This window comes from Adiantum capillus-veneris, chromosome 30 (assembly GCF_014529385.1).
Source record: "Adiantum capillus-veneris isolate H3 chromosome 30, ASM1452938v2, whole genome shotgun sequence".
Taxonomy (NCBI): Eukaryota; Viridiplantae; Streptophyta; class Polypodiopsida; order Polypodiales; family Pteridaceae; genus Adiantum; species Adiantum capillus-veneris.
The window spans coordinates 82,179,826-82,193,570 of NC_140960.1; the positions used below are offsets into that span (position 1 = coordinate 82,179,826).

Below are 13,745 nucleotides of genomic sequence, written 5' to 3' on the forward strand. Positions count from 1 at the left end.
ATCGACGAAAACCCGCTTGTCCCTTTGCACGCTTGTCATTCTCTTCAGCCCAATCACTCAATTTCATCTTCATTATGCACCCAAACAACTTTTCCATAAGAGACCCAATCATTATAGTCCGGTAGTTGCTTACATTCTTTACATCCCCTCCTTTATGCAAAGGCTTAACCCAATTAGTACTCCAATCATAAGGCATACCATGTTGAAGTGCAAGGTTGAACATATCACACATCCACTCATGGGTAAAATCTCCCGTCCATTTGATCATCTCCTGCTTGATACCTTGAAGATCTCCCGCTTTGCGAGTGGCCAACTTTTCAAGCCCACCGCATACATCCTCAATAGTAAAAAAAGACGGCATACATGGGAGTGAACCATAAAATGGCATTTTTTCAGTATTTTCTTGCTCATATAATTGCCTACAATGTGTGTACATATCCACTAGACTCACGTTACCAAAATTCTCAACCCGCTTGCCTCTCAAGTTTCTCCAAAATCTTCCACATGCATGTGCCTTTTCTTGGACTTGAAATTCTTGTTGCTTTACTTCCCATCTTCTTCTCTTCTTTTGAATCAATGCCTTGTATGTATGCAAATGACTTTGATAGTTGTCTTTGTCCATAGTTGCATCAAGCTTTATCAAGGACTTTCGAGCATCTTGACATTCTTTATCAAACCACCTTTTGCGTGATCTATCTTTGTTGATACCATGGAGATGCTTTATGGCAAAGCATTCTTCCGCACAAGAACAAATAGCTTTCTTGAAAGCTTCCCATTTAGTTTCCAATGGTGCATCACATTGAAGCTTTGTCATCCATAATTTTTGCTCAACCATTTCAATGTACATTGGTGCCCGTTTGAAATCCATACATAGTGATAACTTCTCTTTCCTTTGGCTGAAATTATCATGCTTAGTTTCTTCTCCACATGAAAGGTCAATACATAAGGTGCGATGGTCGGATTCCGGGGTCCCTTGACCAAACATAAAACTCTTTATGCGATACATGATGGCTTCAGAGAGTAGCATATAGTCAATCACACTATCCCCATTATGTCTTCTACATGTAAATCCATTGGTTCCACTCCACAAAGATACACCATTGGCAATGAGCATACCTGTGCTATTACACATGTGTAAAAGTAGCTTTCCATAGTGATCTGGCTCTTTCTCATCCATTGAAGTACGATCATACAAGTGAACTTCCTCCAACTCCCTTGAAATGTATGGAATATCAAATTGTTCAGTATCATGTTGCAATGTTTTTGTGCGAGCATTCATATCCCCAAATACAATAACATCACCTTCACCTTTGAAATAAGCAATGTCCTCTTCCAAATCAGAAAATGGTTGATCTCTATCCATGCAAGCATTAAAGGGAGAATCATGATGAGGAATGTAGCAACCGGCTACAAAAATGGGTGCTCTTTTTGGAGTCATAATTTTCAGCCATACATAACGTTTGTACTTGTCATCTTTCACAATTGATACAAAATCTTCCAATCCTTTCTTAACCATACATGCTAACCCTCCTTGTCCTCTTCGTTGCTTGAGATTCTTTGACCACATCAATGAATGTACATTGTAATCCTCCAAGCCGTTAATCCTTTGTGTATCATGCTCCCAAGTTTCAACAAGAAGTACAACATCGGCTTTGCTTGTTAGTTCATCAATGCCAACCCCCGCATTCCATGGGTATCCATTACAATTCCAAAAGCATATTTTCAATTGTAACTCGGTCTCATAGGTCACGCATCCCTATTTGCTTGAGAGACTTGCCTCCTCCTTGGGCACATTTTCTTCATGAGAGATCTCCTTGTTTTTATTATTCTTTTCCTCATATGCCTTGCGACGCATATTTTGTTGCTTAATAGTGCGATCTTCACATACAAAACATTTTGTATCCCTCAAATAGATCCAACTATTATCAAGGATAATCTTTCGCTTGGTCTCATCCGGCATGGTGCATACAATTGGCCGTTCTCCCGAGCAAGGAGCTCCTTGCTTCCCCACTCTATGTGCTCCATAGACCATAACTCCGGACATGCCAAAGTGGGTTTTGAAGAAATCTTCAATAACAATGGCAAGAGAAGGAGGTGTCTCTAACTTCTCTTCGGGAATTCCACGAATAACAATGTTCTTGGAACGTCGCTCCCGTTCCTTCAACTCCTCCACATCCACATTCTCAACATTCTTTGTTTGAACCATAGCTTGCATGAGTGAGGAATTAGAAACCACATTGCTACCACATACATCAGCCCAAGACTTGTTTGTGCATACATTTTTCATGTCGCATACATCCCGGCTCATAGTGTCAAATTTCTCCTCTTTCAATACATGGTCATGCTCTACTTAGCTCATCCGCTCCTTCAAAGCATTCAAGTCCACAAGAGAGCGTTTACATTCCTTGACTTCCTCTTCAAGTTGCATCAAACGTGTTGTTTGCATCTCAAGTGTCCTCTTGAGATTCTCATTCTCAACCACAAGTACCCTTAGTGTGCCATTCTCCATTGCAAGTGCTCGTAAGTCTTCGCCTTGTTTGTTTACGGTCTCTTGCAATGATACCAAGTACGCCATGATCATGGTTTCCGATGTGGTTGGTTGGGTGGTTGTGTTGCTATCTCCACACTTAGGAGATTTTGGATCATTTTCCACAATGGTTGTGGAACTTGTTGAAGAAGAAGAACCCTTGCGAGTGCCGGAAGACATTGTATGTAAAATAGGAGATGAGAATCAATTTTGTTGCACCTGTTCACTTCGGAAATGCTGCTACAGAAACGCCTTCCATAACTCTGAAAATTTCTGTCTTTACATCAATGCGTAGAGGACTTCGTGCTCTTCGATTGAGGCTATAGATCACCCAAATCGGAGTTGGGATGAAGAAGTTATGATCAAAAGAGTGGACTGCCGTCTACTAGGTCAAAAGACGGCTGCACTGAGAGAGAGAGAGAGAGAGAGAGAGAGAGAGAGAGAGAGAGAGAGAGAGAGAGAGAGTCCACATTTCGAAAGATGGCATAGATAAGAAGGTACAAACATGTGAAGGTATTTTGCGACGTAGAAGAGGCTATAAACGCAATAAAACTTCGCATACTTTTTGAGCTTAAATTAGGCGACACTGAGCATTGCTCCACATGGCTCCAAAAAGATCAAATTACTATGGAGACCCTCAAAGATTTGCTCGCCTATGTACCTTCACCTCTAAGGTCTTTTTAGGAGGCCTAAAAACACCCAGAGAAAAGCTGAATGCTGGGTTGAGACGAGGGCTACAACTACCCTCCTTGCATTTTTGTGCCTCTGCTCCCTTGGTTCATATGATGCTGCAACAACAGAACATAAAATAGAAATTATAAAATATGGCAATGGAAAAGCTCCTAGCTCCAAGGGCGTGGGTCATGGTTCAACTTGCGCTGACAAGTGGGTAGAAAGCTCGTTCTTTCGGGGCGGGGGGTTCCATGCCCAAGGTTTTGGTAGGCTCGGGAGTTGGCTTCTCTTTTTGGTCCTATCCGGGACGGCCACATCATGAGAACGCCCCTTCCAAAATTTTTGCCGCCGTCGTCCAATTGAACCCAGCCTAAGGCCCCCTGTCAGACTAGACCGGACGGACGCGATGCAGGCTGAGCTGGCCCAATCATGTTGATTGCCTTGTTTCGACACTATCACACATCGCGGTGGTCACGTTGATGATGAGCAGACGTGTATGCCCAAGTCATGGCCGACGCCTCTCCTCTTGTGTCCGAGGGGTCACCCTCGCCCCCTCCCGCCCAACCGATGTTCTTTGTAAGCTGATTGGTGCAGCTCCCTGCGCAGGGTTTCTTTTGTGCCGCCTCGTGTGGCCTCGTGTGATAGAAGCTGCGGACTCTCAGAGTGCAACCCACTTGGGGGTTGTGGACAGTGTGTGCCACCTCACACATGACCGCCAGGGGCCTAATTTCTCTTTCCTATGGTTGTTACCTCAAAGCCAAAATGTAGGAGGTTTCAGTTGGTGGGCTGCGAAATGTCCAACCCATAGGACCTCGCTCTCGTTCACTCTCTCTCTGTCCGTCTCCCCCCTTCTCTCTCTCTCTCTCTCTCTCTCTCGTGTCTCAAAATGTGCCTGTCGTCGCTGGCATTTTCCTGATGACTGTGGTAGCAGTTGCGGCTCTTGAACAGGTGTTGCGAGCACATCATCTTGGAATCGAGCCCATGAGTGCATCCAAAAATGGCGGTTGCTTCTACAAATCGTCCCTCACAGACAACATACGCTTGCCGTCTTCAAACTGCCTGCAGCATTCGGGTCGCAACATCATAACCTCTGCGCAAACTCTGAAAGGTACAATGTGAAAAGCTTGTACTTGTTGCAGCCATAAAATTTTTGTGCGCGCGCGTGCCAATACAAGGCTTTTCGGTACGTGTTCTTGTTGGAAATTAAGGCAGATCCCTTTCAGTATGTGGTGTTGTTGGACACTTGGGCAGATCCCTTTCCAATAATTGAAAAGAAGCATCTGCTTTTGTCCTATTACATAGACGCAGTGATATTTATCTGGTGCATGATTTGCGTATGTGCGTGCGCAGTGGTGTTGCTGAATCTGCCCCTCCCTTTCCCACTCTTGACATGGTTTTCCATGTGCTCTTGGTTGTCATGTTGTAAACGCACGTTTTATCATTGCTGAGCTTGCTTGGCATTGTGTAGCTGAAATTGCCTGTATTTCTGTGTGCCATTCTAGGAGGCCAAAGCTCCTTACACATCGTAAAAAGAGCTCTATCACAAAGTTGGTGAGTTGAATGCCATGGATCAAGTAGCTCATGATGAGACTAGCAAAGAGGATAGGCATCACATGAGACTACATGAAGCCGAAGGTGTCGATAGTGAGGACGAGGCAACTTTACATGTGGTTTCAGAGAATGCAAATAAAAGTACAGGTGATCACAACGAAGATGTAGGCGAGAGCAGCAACAAACTTGGTGTGCATACAAAGCACACCCACTCTCATGAAGATGCAGGATTGCCCCACGAGAAAGTAGCATCTCATGGGTGCATTCATGATGACGGACATACTGGTATCACCAGTGATTCTCCGAACAGTGCATGTGCACATGCAAAACATACATCTCATGAGAGTGCTGTTGGCGTGACCAACGAACTCACTGCAAACACTGAGGTGCATGGAACACATATCCATGATAATGGAGGCACAGAATTCATGCAGGGATCCAGGGAGAAACCAACAACTTGTGATAAACATTTGAACGATGTTGGACATGCAGGTATTGCCCTTGGAGATAACGCACATGGCAAGCATATTAATGTTCAAGATGTGCAGGTTCTTAGTGGAACAGGTGAACGGTTAATGGCACATGGGAAGCAGCATGCAAACACAGATGTTGGACCTTCATCAGCGGAACCAAAGCATAGGCTAGACGCTGAAGAAGGAAACATGTCCAACACTTTGGAAGAGAAATCACCAAGGCATGAAAAACTTGTGCATGAAGGTGACATTGCAGGAGAAAATCATGAACATAGGCACAAACAGGAAAAACACAGTGATGATGCACGAGAAACAGTGGTATCACAAGAGCATGGAGAAAAGTGTCTGGATGATGATTGTGAATCTAAGAGGGCATTTTCAGACGAGAACTCCCCAAGAGAGAGAGTTCATTTTAGCCGAGGCAGCACTCCGGATGTGGATACGCCTACACAGCGTGCCAGGCATCCAAAGATAAAAGCTGGAGGAAAAGGGGTTGGAAGCACAGAGAGAGGTCCAGGTTCAACAGATGGCAATCCAGAAACCCCATCCACTAGCTGGGCATTTTCAGCAAGAGCTTCAATAGCTCCTTCCAAATTTGACCACATGGCCACGCTGAGAATGACTTATGGCGTATACAAGGAAAGCAATAAGAGGAAGGAAGGAGCGCCATTATCTTTGGTATAACTTCTTGATGATTGACTACAGGGTTTTATATTTTCGTGTATTGTCAAAAAAATATGTTTTGGGCATGTGAGTATGCTTGTATAAGCTCAACACTTTTTGTGATGAAATTTTGAGTTATAATTGAAGAAAAGATTTGTGTGTGCTAATTTTTGCTACCGGATGTATTCACCACCTTATCTTTGCATAGTAGCACAAGAAATTAGAAGGAAGATCAGTTAAGACCAAACTGGCCTTTTAGACCAAACACTTCCATGTCTCTGAATTTCATGGACATAATCCAGTGTAGGATATTGAAAAGAGCATGGAAGACATGTCTAAGCAAACAAGCAGATGAAAGCAAGAAGTTTTTTTACTTGTGTAGGGTTTTTGTTAAGTTTAGGAAGGCAATGCTATGAAGGCTTTTGGGCTTGCATGTGCCACACACACGCACACGGGCTTTGTGGGCATGCTACTATGTCCCCAAAGCCACACCTAGATTATGGAAGCATAGGGGATCTCAGTTTGGCGCTTTTTTGGGCCCGCTCTTAGGGCGTCGAGGTGGATTGTCAGATTGACCAAGAACTGCGTCTTTGCATGAATTTTTGTACGAGGCCATGTAGTCCGCTATAAGTAGCACACGGGTTTCCAAGTGTGCTGTTCCGATGCATCAAGCACGAGATGTGTGCCTATGCGCATTAATCACTCTTTCTATCTTGCAGGTGTGTTGTATGATGATTCTTATGCATTTCTAAAGAACATGATTTATGCCAAACACATTGTAGACTCAAGCCTCGTAGATCAACTATCGAGGGACCCTACTCCTCTTAATTGGCTCCAAGAAAAAAGCCAAGACTGTATTGAAACTGGAACTTCGATGCTATGTTGCAGCACCACCAACTGAAAGATTGGCTGAAAAATGCAGGTCCTAGGGAACTGCTAGCGATAGATATAAAACAGATCCTCAACAGCCTCCTCTAGATGCAAAATACAAACCAAGGAGATGTCGTAGCAACAAAAACAAAGCTGCAAGTCGCCCAGTACCCCTACTACTAACTAAAAATCAGTTCTCTGATCAGCCTATCCTCGAGCCCTCGAGCATAGACTAGGCGTCCAAAAACTTAGGATCCGGTCCAGGTCACCAAAGCTCTTATACCTTGTGCTTTGATACCATGTCAAAAGTGGCAGCAGAAGACGGATGGAAATGATTGATTACAGCCGCATCATGCATGGGTGCAAGTAAGACTCTCCTTTGTGCTAATGAAAACTCAATTGCATTATTCATGAGTGTGTACAAGAAGGTTTCTTTTGTAAATGGAGCGAAGCATCTAGGGTCAACATGGGATGATGGAAGGAATTATGGCATCATGGTGCATCTCTTTGTAGGGATGGTTTGGACTCTAGTGACTGCGTACCTAAATCATTGGCCCTTGGGACCTGAAGAAGGTTCCTCTTCTAAAGGCAATGTGGTTGTACACACGCCAAAGTTGCTCCAAGCAACTGTAGCTCATGGCCTGGCCAAGAATTGTTGCAACTCAAGCCCATTTGATCGATAATCCTCTCACCATAGTGGCGTCCCAATCTTGGTGCAATCCAACTCTGCATCTAGAGTGTAACGTGCAACGGAAGTGATTTATGGTGAATGCTCAGGATGAGTGCTCAATGTGTACTCAAGGTTCCTTTCACTGCATGAGAGTTTAATTGGAAATTTGGAAGAGGATATTTTTGCAATGCTGATTTTCATTGTGCATGTTATGAAGTAGAGTGGGGGGCTCTTTTCAACTTGGGTGAAGCTCCTACTGCTCATTTTTGCAAAACTGATTTTCATTCCCCATGTTATGAAGTAGAGTGGGGGGCTCTTTTCAGCTTGGGTGAAGCTCCTATTGCTTATAAAGGGCTCGGCATGTTGCAAGTTAATGAAAACATAATGGGGACATTGACACTCATTGGGGCCAACTTTGTGTGAATGGGTGCTCTAGCCTTCTCAGCTCTGGTTTCTCTAAGGGAGTTTGCAATTAATTAACTTTATAAATCCCTAGTGCGGTTTGATTTTAGTCTCTTTTGAATCCGTTGTTTTTCTGGCTTTAAAGTGGGTACTGGATTCGTTGCAGATCAAGCTATTGAAAACTCATTTCTTGTATAGTAAGAACTTGTGAAACCTCAAGTGAGTGAGCTGGCTAGATTAAGTACACCATCGCTCTTGGTAGGTAGGCTGTGTCAGCAAGGGATGGTATGGTCATCCAAGCGAATGGGGGGTCGAACGTGACAATGCAATTATCATCTAATACCAATTTAATTGTCACAGGTCCTCACTCCTTGAGGCTTGGTCATATCTGAGAATGGCGAACTGTCGTCAATGGCATGTATCAGGATGAATAAATAGATAGTGGACTTCCTTCGGACATACACTTAGATGGAACCTTAGGATGCTGAACTTCTTCTGATTCTGAGTTAAAACTGAAAGCAACACCTGTTAGTCTCTTTTATTTTGTGTCACTTGGGCAAAGACTAGTGTTCACTCTTGATTCGCTACATTTAAGATCAGAATTTTTTGTGTTTCAAATTTCCATGTAGAGATGAATACTGAACATTGATAAAGGTAAATGAACTGTGCCATGAGGAACATAACGAGTTTCCCGACAGAACTATTTGAGAATAATAAGCCGGCTCTGACTGGCATACATGCTTACACTAAATAATGATGCCTTCTTTGAAAAATAATTCAACACTAAATTGATTATACGTGATGATGATGGAAAGCTGCCAGAGATCCTTGAGTCGGCAAGATTTATGGTTCCTCCACCTCGTGATCTTGTTCCATTACTGCAAAGAATTGATCCTGAGTATAAGTCAGGAGATTTAGTAAGGTGGAGTCTGCTCCAGAGCCTTGCTTTACAAATTGAACGAAAAGAAGCAAGATATCCCTCTGTTTTTATACCAAGGTACTTAGCTTGTAGTTGTGGACATTTATGTGAGTAAACACTTGAACACCAGATTAAAAATTGGATACTGGTCTATCCTAGCAATTTTCAAAACCCAATACCTATTCGTCGTTTAAAGTATACAGGGACGTGATATGCTGTACAATTGGAATGCACGCAGGCTAGTCTGGTGAACATAATTGGTGTTCTTTTACAAGTTCATGATTACTGACAGTAGAAGTTGTTACATGGGTTTTCAATTATGCTCAAAGAAAGGCTGAAATCTATCTCTATGCCAGATGCAGTGTAGCAAGACCAAGTAGCAGTTCACCGAACAGCTGGAAAGCTGTACAAAGAAGTCCTAGTCGGAGAACTCATCCTGAAGATGATCGTCCAGAATTAGAGCCTCAGGTTTGCTGTTGATGCTTTCAGTTACATAACTTTCTACTTCGACGAACAAATAGAAAGGCCTAGCTGCTTGGTTGCACAGCAAAGCGAAACGGTCTATGTTTACATGTTGATGCTACAGTAATAGCTGTCTAGAATGTGAAGTACTCTCTTGCATATCAGAATCTCTAAACTTACAATTATTATATCAAGTGAATATCAGCAAAGAGCTTGTCTCTAATTTAGCAGGTGGATCCCATGTTTTTGCTTTGTCCCATCAAGTATCAAGTACCCTTTAAAGTAAAAGGTCAGCCAATGCATCAATTTGAAGTAGCACATGGCTTAGTTCTTGCAAAGAAATTTGTTTGTCAGACCAGGTTCAATGCCTTTAGTCCAGGTTGTCAGCATTCAAGAAGCTACTAGGTGCATTGGAAGCATGGGTTATTGCTTAAAGTTATGTTAAGTGTGAAAACTTGGGCAGAAAATCGAGTTGTGGAAATAATTATTGCTCCTCAGGTTTATGAAATGATGAAGGAAATTGACAATCATAGACGAAAATCTGCAAAAGAAGGCAACTACCTGGCAGCAGATGCTGCAGCTCAACGTCTGCTCGAGTTGAAGGTATGTTACTTGCCTTTTTCTTGAATGGGGCCTCTTTGCCAGTGGTTACTTTGGAAACAATACATCTTGCCAGCAGCTAGTTGTGTAACATTTTGTACAGGAAAACATGCTGTTTATCTTGGTAATTTGTGAAAACTATTTTGCAGCTTTTTGAGGACAACAAAAGGCGGGCAACCATGTTAGAGAGACATGCTCAGGAGAGAGAACAAGCAGAAAAAGCTTACAAGGAAGAACTTCAAGAAAGGAACCAGGTGAGGTTGTCCTATGAACTTGTTCTAGTGTTAGTCATATTTGAAAATTGTTCCACAATGCATTCTTCCAGTTAAGTTTCACTCCAAGAACTGCTGTCAACATTTGAATCCATTTGCTTTTAAGGGAGGCTAGGGTAGAGTAGAAGGATAGAGCTTTCAGGCACATTATCAGCTCATGATTTTTGGGCTCTGGCAGAGGTGAGCCGCAATTAGGCAGCAGATGATGCGAATAGAGATGTGGACCTGCTTGATGAGTAGGCATTTTGGGCGAGCACTCACAGGAAACATCATGGCATTTTACTGCAGATGAATCCTTTGGACTCCATTGATCTCAACAATTGAGAGAGCATGGTGCTGAACACACAAACAGTTTGTGACAGTCCACAGGCCCCAAATCACCGTTTGTGGTTACCGCTAGAAGCTTGTACTTTAGCTGTACACATTTGTTTCTGCACAAGCACGTGCACACACACACACACCTCTTCTTAAATTACAACTTGACTTTGTTGAACGAAGTGTAACATTTTTCCTGTTTTCTTCAACTCACACATGCAGAATTGTTTTACTACTTTTCAAGAAGATGTAAGTAAGGCTTAAGATGTTGAACTTCTAGATGAAGGCATGTGGAGCAAGATTGCTAGAATTAGTGCGCGCATGGACACATTCACACAGATACAAGTGTCTGTATGTGGAGAGATAGAGAGAGAGTCTTAAAGAGAGGAAAGAAAGAAAGAACGATCCTTTTACGTCTATAAGAGGCCTAAGTCGGCCCATGAGACAAATCAAATATGTCTGTGTGTACATCATCTATTGGGCGAGGACAAAAATACTGCTGACGATGACGATGATGCTGAAATCTGAAAACGCTGGCTCTGATGGACTCGGCTGAATCTGATGCTGGAGGGCTGGGAACTGCTGACACTAGGGCTGATCTGGGTCTGTGGGTGCTGCTCTGCTACTGCATGCTGAAAATGCTAGTGCTGTGGATGAAAACACCAGGGTTGCTGATCTGCTGGAGCTGAGCGTTGGCTGCCTATGGGTGGTACTAATTGACGCCTGAAGTGGTGACCATGCACCATGAGCAAATCACCTCGGTCAAATGCCGTTGGTCAACGCTCAACAATATGTATTCAATTTGGCAGCTGTTTCAGACATCTTAGGGCCTTGACTACTACAATTTTGATACGTAGGAATGGCTCCAGCATGAAACAAGGAATCATTGGCAGATGCTTCTGCTCAAAGTAGATAAGTGCAGTCCATGTAAGCCACTCCTCTATATCGATCTGTCCAGGTACAACTTGGATGGCAACAGCATATGAGAAATATCCTGTCTGAAAGATCTCCTGGTGTTGCCAAAGCTATAGTTTGTCTTGAACATAATTCAGTGCTCAAAGCTTCAGCTTCGATAAGTAGTGGTGGCATCAAAGTCCAATCTGTGTGTAAATGTAGGGGTGGCAACAGGGTCCCAACTTAATTTCTCTGTTTAAAGTGCAGCTATGGGATGAACGGTTGAAAAACTTTCAGAAGGAAGTGGTTGATCATGCACAACACTTGAAGCAACAACATATTGCAGCATTACAACACTTCAAAGAGAAGATTGCTTCCAAAACTCCTGTGAAAGCTCAATGGTCTCGAGAGCTTTTGAAACAGCGTAGGATTCAGGTTGGTGGCTACTACCTTCAGTCCTTATTGAAAAAGTGGGTACTTAAGGTAGGACCAATCTCTAAAATTGTATACAGCTCAACTGTGGAAATCTAAAGCAGTGCTGATTCACTCAGTGACGATTACTAAGGCTAGTTCTTTTTGATGGAAAGAATGTGACGACTTAACTGGGCTGATAATTGGACGCTACAGTGCAATGCTTAAGGAGTGTAACATTGGCCAAAATTTGCATGGGAACAGCTTTGGCTTTACTTTGATTTGTCATGGTTATTACCTATGGAAAATACGACCTAGGCAAAACAGCTTTGTGTCTTGAATCCGTGGTAGCTGGGTGTCATCTTTTTGTCTTCGGTGCCATTTGGGTATGGCCATCAAATTAATTTGTGTTGCTGTCTCATTTAATCAACAGATCTACCTTGGAAAGCAAGGTAAGTACTTGGAAGCTCAAGAGGTGAAGCAGAGTGCTGACAGAATGGAACAAGCTGAGCTTCAGGCAGCAATTGCCGCATTTCAAGCTGAGGTAATTGGGAAGGAACAAACTGTTCGTGTTAAGCAACAAACAGAAATGGACATTCTGCTACAGAGAGCAGCTCGAACACGAGAAGAAATACGAAAGAGCAGAACGTTGGATCTCCAGCGTTGCCATCAGGTATGTGCTCTGAGTCTGAGGCATGAGAAGTTTGTATGTTGCTGAAAGGACAGTGAAACAGGCGTGAAACTAGGCCAGTAAGGCACTAAGTCACAATCAGTTAATCAGGCGTTAAAGGGCATTCAAAGCTGCAGGAAGCCCAAGTCCTTTGTCAGTCTTAGAGTTGCTGTTATACAGGTTAGTTTGTAGTCCTTGGTAACTTTGGGCCTTGGTAAATACTCGTCCTATTGCAAACCTTTATGCATCTGTGTAGCAGTTATGTTTATACTTTTAGCCTACTAAGGCCTTAGTAAAGCTTGGAACTCTTGGGAGCAATTGTGAACCGTTGGGTAAAGCTTGTCGATTCCCACATAGCAAGTTAATGATGGCCAGCCTTTTTTTGTGAGAGGAGCATTGTCTAAGCATCGTCTTGTTATATGTAGGCCACTCTGTGAGAGAGTTGACATGTAGGCCATTATACTTTTCACCTTGTTGTCGGCAATTTAGCAGTCGTTTGCCTTTCTCTATATCCCGACAGCAAACATACACTTTCACGTTTCTCTTGGATATGATTGCATAAGCAACATAAGCTTAATTTTCTGCAAGCCACATGGGAAGGACTTAGCTAAGTGTGTGCGAGTCCATGCAGAGGCACAAAAATGTCATGCGAGAACTAGCGGCTATCCAAAAACAGGAGGTGTTTCGGTTTGATCAACTGATGCAGAAAAAAGTGCAGAACCCGTATACTGGAGTTGGTTTTGGCAGCCAGCGTGTTTCACAGTCGCCCCCAAGGTCCCATGCCAACGCTCTGGACTATAGTACTGATGATGCTCTTTATTCGGGTGGTGAAGACAGCTCGATGAAAGATTGACATCATCTTATTGTGAAGCAGCCCCTCTCAATTCTCTTGGAGGGTCCCATCTGCATGCTCAAAGGGAGCTGTTTTGTTTTCTGTTTTCTGTTTACTCAATAGAGTTTTTGTAATGGTGCCAGTAGCAGTGCTCTGCTTCAGGTTATTTCTTCTCTGTCTAAGCCATGTTGGCATCAACTTATCCTTCATAAAATTTTGCTGGATGTAATGTTTGCCGAATATCTTGTAAAAAATGCAGAAAATGTTGAAGAGTAAACTTATATGTCTTGCGCAGCGCACGGAATAAGCTTTTGTCAACCTGTACTTGGAAAACCTACACATGGAAAATTTTAGAGATAAATTGACTATATTTCAGTAATTTTCTCTGAAGTTCGCAGGTTTTTAATTTTCAAAATTTGTAGGTGGGGTTACACCACCTAGGTTCTTTTTGAACATTGGCCGCATGCGACCACCTTTGCTAATGTTTTAGTGAGGATGACCGAACTGTTGAAATCTGAATAATGGGTGCTTATAGGTTTAAG

At 43.0% G+C, this 13,745-nt stretch overlaps 1 protein-coding gene across 1 annotated transcript; it reads left to right on the forward strand.

Moving 5' to 3' along the window:
* The first annotated feature begins 4,168 nt into the window (after nucleotides 1–4,168).
* Nucleotides 4,169–13,491, forward strand: LOC147418299 (uncharacterized). The gene is made up of 9 exons (XM_086506551.1): nucleotides 4,169–4,307; nucleotides 4,702–5,901; nucleotides 8,644–8,825; nucleotides 9,104–9,215; nucleotides 9,708–9,812; nucleotides 9,959–10,063; nucleotides 11,558–11,725; nucleotides 12,135–12,374; nucleotides 13,003–13,491. Exons 2-9 carry the CDS (start codon nucleotides 4,765–4,767, stop codon nucleotides 13,222–13,224), a joined length of 2,271 nt encoding a protein of 756 aa, XP_086362677.1. The 5' UTR covers nucleotides 4,169–4,307; nucleotides 4,702–4,764; the 3' UTR covers nucleotides 13,225–13,491.
* The last annotated feature ends 254 nt before the right edge of the window (nucleotides 13,492–13,745 follow it).

Coding starts and splice junctions, on each gene's coding strand:
- LOC147418299 (XM_086506551.1), top strand. CDS start 4,765: ATGGATCAAGTAGCTCATGATGAGACTAGCAAAGAGGATAGGCATCAC. Junction 9,216..9,707: donor GTCCAGAATTAGAGCCTCAG/GTTTGCTGTTGA, acceptor ATTGCTCCTCAG/GTTTATGAAATGATGAAGGA. Junction 12,375..13,002: donor ATCTCCAGCGTTGCCATCAG/GTATGTGCTCTG, acceptor GAGTCCATGCAG/AGGCACAAAAATGTCATGCG.